This window comes from Corylus avellana, chromosome ca3, assembly GCF_901000735.1.
Source record: "Corylus avellana chromosome ca3, CavTom2PMs-1.0".
In the NCBI taxonomy this organism is placed as follows: domain Eukaryota; kingdom Viridiplantae; phylum Streptophyta; class Magnoliopsida; order Fagales; family Betulaceae; genus Corylus; species Corylus avellana.
In genome coordinates this window covers 3,283,996-3,296,878 of record NC_081543.1, presented here as the reverse complement: position 1 = coordinate 3,296,878, position 12,883 = coordinate 3,283,996, and the positions used below count along the sequence as shown (strand labels likewise).

The 12,883-nt window shown below is 38.6% G+C and overlaps 1 protein-coding gene across 2 annotated transcripts; it reads left to right on the top strand.

Annotated features, from left to right (window-relative positions):
• The first annotated feature begins 559 nt into the window (after positions 1 to 559).
• On the top strand, positions 560 to 7,086 carry LOC132174995 (TORTIFOLIA1-like protein 3). 2 transcript variants are annotated; one of them, XM_059586782.1, is made up of 5 exons: positions 564 to 2,368; positions 2,940 to 3,048; positions 3,454 to 4,031; positions 5,276 to 5,700; positions 6,593 to 7,086. In XM_059586782.1, the coding sequence occupies exons 1-4, from the start codon at positions 1,595 to 1,597 to the stop codon at positions 5,681 to 5,683; spliced, it is 1,869 nt and encodes a 622-aa protein (XP_059442765.1). In that variant the 5' UTR covers positions 564 to 1,594; the 3' UTR covers positions 5,684 to 5,700; positions 6,593 to 7,086. The 2 variants fall into 2 exon arrangements, with proteins under 2 accessions (XP_059442766.1, XP_059442765.1); XM_059586783.1 differs by lacking the exon at positions 6,593 to 7,086 and having other exon boundaries at positions 560 to 2,368; positions 5,239 to 5,440.
• The last annotated feature ends 5,797 nt before the right edge of the window (positions 7,087 to 12,883 follow it).

The window sequence follows — 12,883 nt, the reverse complement described above, 5'->3', positions numbered from 1 at the left end:
TGAATTGTCCTTTTCAAGATAACACAAATCAACCTTAATCAATTGCGAAGAATCGATTTAAAATAAATAAAATAAAAAAATTGCAAAGAAACCATGTAGAATATGAATCCCACATTGTTGATATGCAAAAAATCAGTTAGTCACACACCAAATCATCAATCAAGAAAACCTGCAGAGTAAGAGAAAAATTCTAAGTATAAAGTGTACGGTCAAATCTCAAATCACTTTGATGTTTAGGTCGATATAAGTTGAAGAAAATAATGCGCCTAAAAAATACCCCTTCCCTTCTCTTTTATAATGTGTTTTTCTACACTTGATTGGTTAAAGAGGGAGTGGATAGGATAATTGATTTGATTCCATAGCCCCCATTCATTATGTACAATGTTCGTTAGCCCCTAAGAACAAGGGTGCATTATGAGTTTAGGTGGCAGTGGTTAGGATGCTATACACATATTTCTATTGCTTGTGAGCTTGTCCATTTGGACTTGGCCGAATTCAGGCAATTTATAATACTCATAAAAAATGAGCCTATATACTGTTAATTTTTAAGCAACATAATATATATATATATATATTCTCCCAAATAAACCTAAAATGGGGAGGAAGAGATTGCCCCAAAATGGCTTCTCAATGCTACCTCAAACACCAACTTAATTATGAAGAAGTAATAATTTGGATTGTACATACTTGAGCAGCTTCATTGCAGGCACAGTTACTTCAATGATAAACCCTGCCACGTGACTCCTTAATTGTTGGAGCCAATTACCCGCACTAACTGCCATGTTTATTATTATTATTATTTATTTCTTCAAAGTTCACATGCTCCACCACAATCAAGCTCTCTCTTGCAGGACAACCGTGCTCCTCCCTGCACCAGAATTTTCTTTCCCCTCTACGCAAAACTCGTAGAATACTTATTATATTACCACGGTCGGTCTCATGGACATTCTGTGAACCCGATTTATCTATTATTAAGATGGCAGGTCGCTATTAACTTTGGAAATGAGAAAGGCGCTAGCGGACAAGATACCGCGAGACAGGCTCTTTATATTAGTCGGTGACGGACAATTATGGACAGAGAAAAAGATCCTCTGCGCCATCCCTGGATGAGCTTGGCTTACTTCTACAAAAGTCAAGCTATACCCTTCTATCCTGATATCGAGCTCAGCTGAACGTGAGTCCACCTGAGTACCGACTCTCTTAATCATTACCTTGGCATTATTTTAAACGTAAAATTAAGCCGTAATTGGGAATTACCAGCGATGCTTATTCTCTAAGAAGCATGGCTAGCCACCTTGAGTGAAAGTGCAGAAAGGGAAACCGGAAACCCTATACGGTGCCGTTTTTCCTTCCTTTACTTTTCAGTGAAAGTTACCTTGACCGTATCATCTGTGTGACCACCGCTCTTTCCTTTCTAAATACTATAAAAAGCAAAGAAACACAGACTGCTCTTTCTCAGTGATTCGCACTTCCAAACTAGAAACCGACCAAACGGTAGCTACCTCCACCGCCATCTCCGGCAATGCCGCCGGAAATTCAGGAGGCTCCGGCACCAAACCCGTAGCACCGAAATCCGACCCGAGAAGCCAACAAAATGGCACAAAACCTCAAGCACCGTGTCTTCACGTGCCTCACCAAGCTCTCAGACAGGGACACACACTCCATAGCCGCGTCCGAACTCGAATCTATCGCCCGGACACTCGACCCGACGCAATTCCCCACGTTCCTGTCGTGCATTCAGTCCACTGACCCGTCCGACAAGTCCCCGGTGCGCAAACAATGCGTGAGCCTCTTGGCAGTCCTCTCGGAGACTCACGGCAACACGCTATATCCGTACCTCTCTAAAATGCTCTCCTCCGTCACGCGCCGCCTCCGTGACCCGGACTCCTCGGTCCGATCCGCCTGCGTGAACTCCGTCGCTGCTCTGTCCTCGCACGTCACGAAGCCTCCTTTCGTCTCGTTTCTGAAGCCCCTGGCCGACGCGCTCTTCACGGAGCAGGACCCCAACGCGCAGATCGGAGCTGCTCTGTGCTTGGCCTCGGCGATCGACTCCGCTCCGGATCCGGACCCGGCGAGGCTGGCGAGGCTATTGCCGAGGTTCGAGAAGCTCTTGAAATGCGAGAGCTTCAAGGCGAAGGCGGCGCTCTTGGCTCTGATTTGTAGGGTTGTGAGCGTCGGTGCGGCGTCGTTTAACGGGGCGCTGAAGAACTTGGTCCCTTGTCTGGTGGAGTTCTTGAGCAACGACGATTGGACGGCGAGGAAAGCAGCGGCGGAGGCGCTTCTGAGTTTGGCGGTGGTGGAGAGGGATTCGCTGCAGGAGTACAAGCCTGGCTGTGTGAAGGTCTTCGAGAGTCGTCGATACGACAAGGTGTTTTCATTTTTTCTTAATTATTATAATAAATTACTATTTTTGTTATTCTAGTATCTGGTATATATTTAGTAACTTCTAGGTTGGATCGATCAATATTCTACCAAATCGAGAACCGTCGATTGGACGCTGTCTACGGTTGATATTGCGCCTTGTCATATATGCCAAATATAAAAAAATTGATTATTTTTATAAATAAATTAAGACCGCTGCTGTCTGATACCTTATTGATGTGAAATTTGGCATATGTGACAAGAGAGGGGAATAGGATCCTATTTCTAGGTGGTAATTTTACTTTGTTGAATTTAACGGGTATTAGATGTCATATAATTTAAAATTTTAAATAAGGTGATAATATATATATATATATATATATATATATATATATATACACTTTAATCTGGACTACGGATTGAATTTTTTTCACCATAAAATATTGATCCATGAAATGATATAGCATTTACCAAGGGTCATACCATGTGAAAGTAAGACTGCATTGTAGTAATTTTGGAATATGAATTGAGATTGTGTGTTTATGTTTTTTTTTTTCTTTTCTTTTTTTGGGGTGTAGGTGAAGGCTGTGCGGGAGGTTATGAATCAAATGTTGGAGGCCTGGAAGCAGATTCCTGATGTTTCGGATGAGGCATCACCACCACCGCACTCGGAAGCTTCTTCAAAAGGTATGAGTTTTTTTTGTTGTTAATGTTTAGTATTTTTTTGCATTTGGTTGGAATTTTACCATCCATAACCGAGCAGAGGAGAGAAAAGTTGATGATCAATAGATATTGCATGTCTTAGAGATTGAAGTGTTGTTGTAGTCGATTGTGTATCATTTGGACTAGGTTAGGATTTTAACCGATGGAAGAGGTGTTTAAAATTTTCATTTGGGTGCATGATCAAATTAATGATTTGTCATTTACTTGAAGGATTTTGATGGTCATTGGGGGTATTTTAGGTCTATCATTAGGCTTAAATTTGTTTATCTACTTTCTGTTGTTTGTATTGCTCATGACATTTATTTTTTGACATTTTCTGATGTTGATCATATCATTCTCTTTGTGGATTTGTCTTTATTATGAGCACAGAGAATGCGAGTGATGGACGCCATCCACCTACTGGGTCCAAAAATTCTTGCATTGCTGGTTCTAAAGCTCCTCAATTGAGGAAAAACCCCATCCTTACTAGCCGGTTAACACCGACAGATCAATCATCTGCTACCGGTGCTAGGAAGAGAAGTCCTTTGCAGAGCAACAACAAGAAAATAGAGCACCCAATTTTCCGGAAGCTGGACTGCAAGAGGTCTTCAGACTGGAAAGTTGAGATTGCAGTGCCTAATGTTTCTGGGCCTTCGGAGGCTGATTACAGGGAAAGAGATGAGAATGTCCCTGAGAGCAGGAATACAGAGAAAAATAGGTTATCCAAGCCCGAAACAAAACGGTCGCTCTTCAGTAAGAACTCTGATGATAAGATGCACAAGTTTGGTGGGTACAAGAATGGATCTCGTGTGGTTCCATGCCATGAGGAGACCCCAGAATCCCCTGTTGTTGTCAGTAATGTTATTGATTTCCGTGGGAACCGCAAAGAGAGTGAGGATTTATCTTTAATCCGCAACCAGCTTTTTCAAATTGAAAAGCAGCAATCTAGTCTACTAGATCTACTGCAGGTTTGTGTCTGTGCTTGAAAATCGAGCTAATGAATTTGTCATTGTTGATTGTACCAATATATCTGTTTTTCTCGTTTAAACTATTATTTGCAAATTTTTCTTCATGCTGTTGGACATACCCTAGTAACCCTACTGACAAATAATGTTTGGCTTCTTAATTTGACATTATTTGGTGAATCCCTTTCTTTATGACATCCAGGCATTAAAATAAAGTTCCATTTATCTACATTATACGAGATTAAGCTTTCAACAAAGTGCTATGAATAATGATACTTATGTAGAACCATCAGCATGAGCAACTTCATTGTCCTCACCTCATCATCCTTCTAGTGCCTGAACATAATTCATTGTATTGTTGCATTGCAGGAAATTGTAGGGCTTGCACCTTGCAAGTTATGATTATGATTCCGTGCTTCTAATCTCTACTATTTACAACTTCTTTTCCACTCTTACTGTTATGATTTTTCTGAGTTTTTCTTTTCTTTTCTTTTTCTTTTCTCCTGAGCCACTCTTACTGTTAAGTTAGGAACAAAGGAGCTAGTTTCATGATATTTCATGGAAAAAAGTTTAGGTTTCTTTTATCTTTCATTTATAACTCTGAATCAATGTCATTATCTATAACTGGACTCTGATGATTATATTGGAGAATTTATGAATTTCAGTCTAATTATGTGCCACAGATGCGTGTGCGTACGTGCACTCTCTCATACACAATTAGAGGCTTGAAGTTATAGATGATCCACCATAAAATGCACAAATAGCTTTAGTGGGCTGCTCTCTAGAATAAGGAGAAAAGAGAACTGATTATGGGGCAGAATTTTGCAGTCTTTTGTGCATGGATCAAATTTGACGATTGACTTAATCTGGATAAACCTAGATTTTATTTTGCACAAGATTCAAATCGTTCCAGAGAAAGTCTAAAAGCTTTAGCATTCTACCTTAAAGTTGACCTGTAATGAGCTACGCCGAAAGTTAGAAATTGATACAGATTAATGCCATTTTTTACTTTTAAGTTTTAACACTCAGATATAACTAGTCATAACCTAGAGCGTCCTTCCTATGGAAACCTACAGGAGCAGACAATTTTACTGGAACAGTGCATTATTTGCTTGTCCTGACTCCAGTAGGCACAATGTTTAAGGGTAGTTGATACTCGTAAATGTGTTGTATTCTCGTGTATATACTGCTGATAATGAAGTTGATGAAGGCTGCTTCTCAGCTTTCTAATTTTCTTCTTGCATCAGAGATTCATTGGGAGCTCACAAAATGGAATGCGCGCCTTGGAGACACGTGTGCATGGCCTAGAGTTGGCACTAGATGAGATCTCATATGATCTGGCTGTAACAAGTGGGAGGATGACTAACACTGACTCCTTCAGCACCAAATGTTGCCTGTTATCGGGTGCAGATTTCTTTAGCTCCAAGTTCTGGAGAAAGACAGAAGGCCGTTATTCGTCCTCAAGGCTTTCCGCTTCCAATGTTACCCCATCAGTGCCTGCCATGCGCTACAGAGCTGATAAGAATGGCAATGCTGAAATGTTAAAGTCAGAGAACCGTAGGCGTCAGCTACAGGGTGGTGGTGGGTTCATTGTGAATCCACTTGCGGAGATTCAGAGTGATTCAAGGGGTATCTCAGAGGTGTCACATCACTAATTAATGGAAAACAACAGGTATTGTACAACTTGGCTCCTTCCCAGCATTGTAATTTTGTCGTCTTCTTTTTTCTTTTTTTTCTTTTTTTTCTTTTTCCTCATATTCTAGTCTTGCAAGTTGCATGAGAGAACCTCTCTCAGCACCATCTTGAAATGTTAGCCTTGCTTGTAGTTGCATACCATAGACAAATCACTCATATTTCTTCAAGTACAAGGCTTAAAGGTAGAATAGGTTCAGTGCTGACATGCCACCTCTCTAAGGGTAGGATAGAAACACTTCAAGATATAACTCCCCACACGAGTTGTCCCATCGTTGTAACCATAAATAGCTTACAATTTAAACATTAATTGTGAGAAACCCTATATGGGACCTATTTGCCTGGGTAGGTGGTCCGACAGCCCAAAACTCATTTGAGTTGGTGGATCCCATATAAGCCCTCTGACAATCACAATCTGGTGGGTTGAAGGATGTGTGGTTCCTGGTCATAATTCTTGGGGTGTCTTGTTGTGGCCTTGTGGGAAATCATTGAATTAGGTCATGTGGTTTCAACTTCATGTTTAGCATGTAGGGAGCAAAACTTCATAAACATTTGCCAATTTTTTATGCTTTCCGTAAGATCAGTACTAACTTTTTCTACAGCACATTGGATGCCCCTTTCTAAGAAATTTCTAAGTAAGCCTTTTTTGTTTGTAACATCACTCACTGTAGGGGTCATAAGTACCATCTACTGTCACTCTTTGATTTGAACCATTGCGAGATCAAATATGCTTTTCTAATTTTAATTACAATAACAAGAAGAACAAGAATCGGCACCGCCCTGCAAATAGAACTTCCTTGATCTGTAACAATTTGTTTCCTTTCTCAAGTCAAGCATTTGATTGCAACTTCTTCTCATTTCCTTTTTGGCAGATCTGATGCATAGTTTGAGCCGAAACTTCGAGTTTCCTCCAATTCTAATTTCACCTTCTTGGAGAAACAACCTCGAATGAGCAAGAGGTGTGAAGATGATCACTGCATGGTCTATATTTGGCTTGTCAAGTAGCCTATTGCAAATTATGTGATGGAAGCAGTTCTCTTTTATGCCGTCACCTATAGAATGGTCTCATTATACTGTTGGAAAAGCTAAAAAGTAGCTGATTCACTCGAAAAAGTCATAACCTGGTGCTGCATTCATTTTCTTTTTGATTCTTTTTTCTACTAAAATTGAGAAGTCGCTATGAGAGAGCTTCCACCAAGTGCCACTATCATGATATAGAGGGTGAAATGTGTATAGAGGAGTAGAGTTTATTTTCCTTTTTGTTGAAAGTCGTTCTCTTTGTATTGGTTCATAATTACTTGACCTGAAAAGGCAGTGAGGATGTGGATACTATTATGATGAGCATGCCTATATGGTTTGAGTTTTACCTATCCTTTGTATCTTTACTCTTCCTCTTTTCTTTCTTTTCCTTGTATTTAAAGTAAAGCCCATTAATGGGCATAAAGATCAATGATGATTAGCACGAAAGCATAAAGGGGGCCTCACGAGCAGTGGAACAATTTGAATCATATCAAAGCTTGGTTCTTTTACCCATATGAATTTGGCAACCCCGACACTGTTTTTGATCGGCTCAACCCAGAATCTGTTTGATTAGTTTTCAGGTTTGGCAAGTGCAGGGAGCCTTACTAGTTTTGATCGGTAGGTTCTTTTGGCCAAATTCTACCTGAAATTGTGTTATATGAATCATGAGTAATGCTACCCATGCGTAGCATTTATCCCTTGAGCACTGATGTAACATTGTCATGCCAGTCAAAAAAAATTGCACAAACCCGTCAAGCGCCTCCCTCAACTACCATGTCACGGTAGATTGGGTTCGGTAGATGTGACTGACCACCACCACCTCCTTACCCCAAGAGAGTCGGCCACCTATGAGAGAGAGGTTGGATAAGTTTTAAGTACAGTTAGCTTAATTAGGAAAAAAAAAAAAAAGTACAGTTAGCTTTTTCCATGAATTTTATTTTTTATTTTTTATTTATTCAAAGGGAGGTTTTTTCTATTACAAATTCTTAAAGAGGAGAGAGAATGGGAGAGTAAGAGAGAATGCTTCCAAATATACTGTTGACAGTGGCCAATTTGGCAACATGGTGTACATAGTAATGCAGTCCAATTCTAGAAGGAAAGGGAGTTTTTGATTTGTCCGCTATGATGGGGGCTGAGGCCCAATTCGAGGCTACATTAGGGGAGTTGATGACGAGGGTGGTAGTCTGATGATGGAGGTGCTTCTAAAATGAGAGGTGAGGTGCACCGCAAGAAGGGTGGCATTTGCCTCACCTTGGTTAGTTTACATAGATAGAAGACACTTGGAGAAAGCCGCAAGAATGTCTCCACGGTGATCTCGCAAAATGGCAACAACTATAGCACAATTAGGCTTACTTGCTGCATCAATATTTACTTTGTGATAGTCCCTAGAAGGGAATTAGGTGTATTTTTGTCCCCTCAAAAAATAAAAAGACAAATATTCATCAAATATAACTAATTGAATACTCTACAATTTATTTGAACCTGAGAGATCCTACTCCTTGGAAAGCATTTTACGTGAATCATTACAAAATCCAAGTATATCCAACGCCTTGTTTTGGCAAAAGCACAATAATCGATTAACTTCGTCCACATTTTCGCTACGAGCAAATTGCCCAATGATGTATATTTGCTTAGGGCCTAAGGCAATAGGCAGCCAGCTACTGATCCCTGTCATCAAAGTTAAGACCTGATGTGGGGTAACTAACAATTTGAAAGAAAGAAAAAAAGTATTGACTAATTTAAAAGCAAGAACCAGTGGAATAGAACGCCAAAATGCATAACCTGAGATACCATTTTTCTTGAACAGGTGACATGAATGCAATTAATGAGAAAACCCTCCTCAAGCCCTCATGCAATTTCTGTTGATCTAAGAGTCCTGGCAGTGGTACTTGTGCAAGGCAGGGAAAAAAAGAAAAAAAAAAAAAACAGAAACAGAAACAAAAGCACATGCATATCCAAGGTAAACCAAAATAGTGTTCAGTTCAAGAGACAAATGTACCAAACGGCTATTTCCAAATAACAAAGATCTCCACAAAATTTGGAAAGTTAATCCAAGTGGTTGAGGCTTGTTGGCCAGACATTTAACTTTATCAGATGAAACAATATAGAGTGAATATGAATGTTGACATTGTACATTCAAGGACACAAAAAGGTCACATATAGGATTCAAGATGGCAGCAAAAATTCAAGTCATGGGGCTTGCTCATTGGAGCCTTGCTTCTCGATTTTCTGCAGAAAAAATGCCGAGTCTCGGTTAGAAAATTGTCCGTTAGAAGTAATTTGACAGGAATAACTTGAGAATATTCTATGCTAAAGATTATGCACTAGAATAAAAGCATATTTTTCTTGGAAAACTAAATGTCATAGCATAACAGCTATCAAAATTTTCTAAATAGCAATCTCAAATAGAATCCCACATATCAAAAATGATTAAGTTGATAACACCAGAAAAAGTAGCTTATATGCAATAGGGTGATCAAACACAGAATGTCTCCACCGCTGCATAGATTTATGGCTCAACAACAGTGCACACGTACTCCTAAAGTCACTTTACAATTCAAAAGTTTTTTATTTTTTATTTTTTATTGGTAAGTTACACACTACATAATCGTCTTGAATCCACAACCTCACCTTCTATTCCAAAAATCTCTTCCACAAATAGTAGAGGATAAGGTAACATGTTCAATCCTGTATGGGTGCATGCATAAGCTGTATTTATCTATGGGTTAAATACTTTTTTGTCCCCTGTGGTTTAACAACTTTATTTTTACCTTCTCGGTTTTATTTTGTATCACAGATGGTACCTCAATAATAGCAAAAAACAGAGATGGTACCTCCGTCACCGGCTACCTCCAATTTGCAAAATGGGGGTGGCCCGGCCACCCTAGACCGATTGGTCTACATGGCCCTTGGGGGTGGTTCCGATTGGTCTACATGGCCCTTGGGGGTGGTTGAACCACCCCCAAGGGCCAATTGAAAAAAATATAAACTTTGGGTTGGCCCTTGGGGGTGGCCGAAACCACCCCAGGCCAAACAGGGGTGGTCGGGCCACCCCCAACAGCCTTGAGGATAGTTTCAGCCACCCCCATTTTGCAAATTGGGGTGGTTCGAGAGCCCTTCGAACCACCCCCAAACCGGCAAGGGGTTGCTCCAGCCACCCCCATAGGGGTGGCCGGCCACTCCTAAGGGCAAGATGGGGGCGGCTCGAGCCACCCCTTTCCCCTATATTTTTTTTTTTTTCTTCTAATTTTTAATTAGTATATGGACACATCAATTTTTTAATGGTACTGACGTGACTTTCCGTCAAATTTTGAACAGAATTTAGACAGAAGTACCATTTCCATTTTTTACCATTATTGAGATACCATCTGTGATACAAAGTAAAATCGAGAGGGTAAAAAATAAAGTTATTAAACCACAGAGGGGTCAAAGGTATTTAACCCTTTATCTATAAAAAATTCCGAAAAAAGTAACTTGCCTCTTCCTTTTTTTTTTAAGTACTGCCAAATGGCCTTGATAAATATTAAGAATTTAATCAAAATAATTCTGATTATTGGCGCAGCAAAGGAAATGTACAGAACCAGATAATAGAAAATGGATAGCAGCAGAATATATATTCAGGGAAAAAAAAAAAAAAAAGGAAAGAAAGAAGATCGTGTGTGGTTCTGTAATCCATAATCAGCAAGCTACTACAACCTAAGCCTCCAACCTCTTAACAATAGGATAGATATATTAGAGGTGAGAATCAAGAACCAGGAGGGACCAGCAAGTGTATTATTCTATAATCAGCACGCTAGAAACCAGGGTTTCCAACTTCTTATGATCACATGAGATTTAAGATGCTTGATCACGTAATTTTTTCTTACCACTTTTGCATGAGAATTATATTGCGAGAGGATTCATTAGATAGTTTAATGAGTACAAAATTGTTGCATCAACATAACAAACAATCAACTCTACTTAAGCAAATTAGTTGTTCTAAAGTAAGACATCTAAGTGTATCAATGAACTGCCTATATCCTCTGCTTCCAAATTCCTAGGTATTCTGGTATCCAAGTGCTCTTTCATGCTACAATTAAAAGGATTGTACAAATTTGTTCGTCAATTTTTCGAAGCCATAGGCATTCTTGGCCATGACTTTAATTCAGGGCTACCACTTCACATTCTCTTCTTTTCATAATTCATATAAACAGAAGATTATCCGGATCATATTTTCAGATATCTAACAAATAAAACACTTGCACATAAAAACTAAATTTTATATATATAAAGCTCCTGCATAAACTCTATCGCATGCTAACATATGACAATCTTCGGAAACACTTCCTGTTCTTACATTGATCAAACATCACATATTCGAAACAGAAACCATGTGTTAATGGCAATCAAGTCTTAATATATTGGGTAGAGCAAGTACATGGACAGGCTATGCATATATCAGCCAAATGCAACATGCCAACAACCCCACCGTTTTCATGTTATGTTAGTTACATTCCATATTTCATTACATATTTATCTTATTAAACCCCTACAGCATGTAAATTTCAATAATGAATAAAGCAAAGAATGGATTGCAGTAGAAAATTAGGACAAATCATAAAAGGGTCACCCGAATGTCAACAAATAAATATTATAAATTGGATCTTTTTGAATCCTTGAGTGGACATTGAGGGCTTCACACAGAATGTTTACAAATTGTCCAAAAATTATACAAGTACCACCAATGAACAACCAAATATATAACAGCACCTTCACTTCCAAAATTGTGAAAAAAGCAATCTTATCCAACAGAAATAAATCGGAGATAGCATAATAAACGAATATAAGCAACTGGGTCAGCTTCCAATCAATCAACCAGTAAATGAGAAACCCAGAACCAAAAAGAGAAAAAGAAAGAAAGAAAACAACAAAAGGGTACGTACGGATTGAGCGTTGTGCCAGGCAAGGCCTCGGTAGACGTTGAAAGAGAAACTGGCTGTGAGGTAAATGGTGGTGACGCCGAGACCCGCCGTGAAAGCCTTGAATGCCCAATCTCCTGCCTTACTTGCTATCCCCATCTCTCCCGGTGTTGCTCCGTTTCTCTATTTCAGGCTTTCTTCGCTGTTCGTATTTTTCTTCGTCTTTGCCCTGTCTCACTCAGAAGGTAGCTGAAGCTTTCCAACACAAGAAAATGGGAACATTAACATACCCTTTTTTTTAATTTATTTTTATAAATAACTTTGCTGAAAAATTATCATAATTTTGAAATTATTAAAAAAATACATGTTAATTTTTAAATATATGGTTTTTTTTTTTTTTTTTTGACATGTTTACACAAGGGAATGAGAAGGGGGAATTCAAACTAGTAACCTCCGCTTCATTAGACATGGTCCACTGCCGATTGATCTACTCTTTGAAGACTTTAAATAAATGGTTTAGAAACACGACTTTAGTTGGTTTTAATTAATGATAAATCCATACCAATCAAAATAATTATAGATTCTTAAATAGGTTTGAAAATTAAAAAATTTTCATCCTAAAAGAAATTCTCTTATTCATCCAAAAAAAAAAAAAAAAAAAAAAAAAAGGTATGGACCAAGTATTGACACGGCAAAATCTTAAGCTAGAAATAGGAGAAAATAAAGCTAACTCAACTGGTGGTGAGTCTTTGATTTGGTACACATTGGGAAAAATTGTTATTTGATTTATTAGTATATGATAAATTATGAAAGAACATTGTTCTATCAAGATTAATAAAATTACACCCATTTCACATACAATAATAAATTTTTAATATAATTTGAACCATTCACAGATTGAGAAAAAAAAAATTGTAAAATTTTACAACTATATGTTATCCCATTAATAATTAATCTTTAGCACATACTTTGACACAAAATCTATTTGAAAATACAGGGGAAGTTTTTGAGTTCTGAAAATAATCATCACCTTAAGCAACCAAGTATGATGCTGTCACACTATCGGTTTGACCATTATAAATGGGTGCAAATGGAAGTTCACTACTGTTGTAACCAAGGTGAAAATCAGAAAATGTCCTGGTTCAAAAATCGTTTCCTAGAAACTTTCTTCCTTCTAGGACAAAAAATTGCCTTGTGTTTTGCTCTTACAAATGGAAGTTCAATAGGATGGATGATGTTCCAACA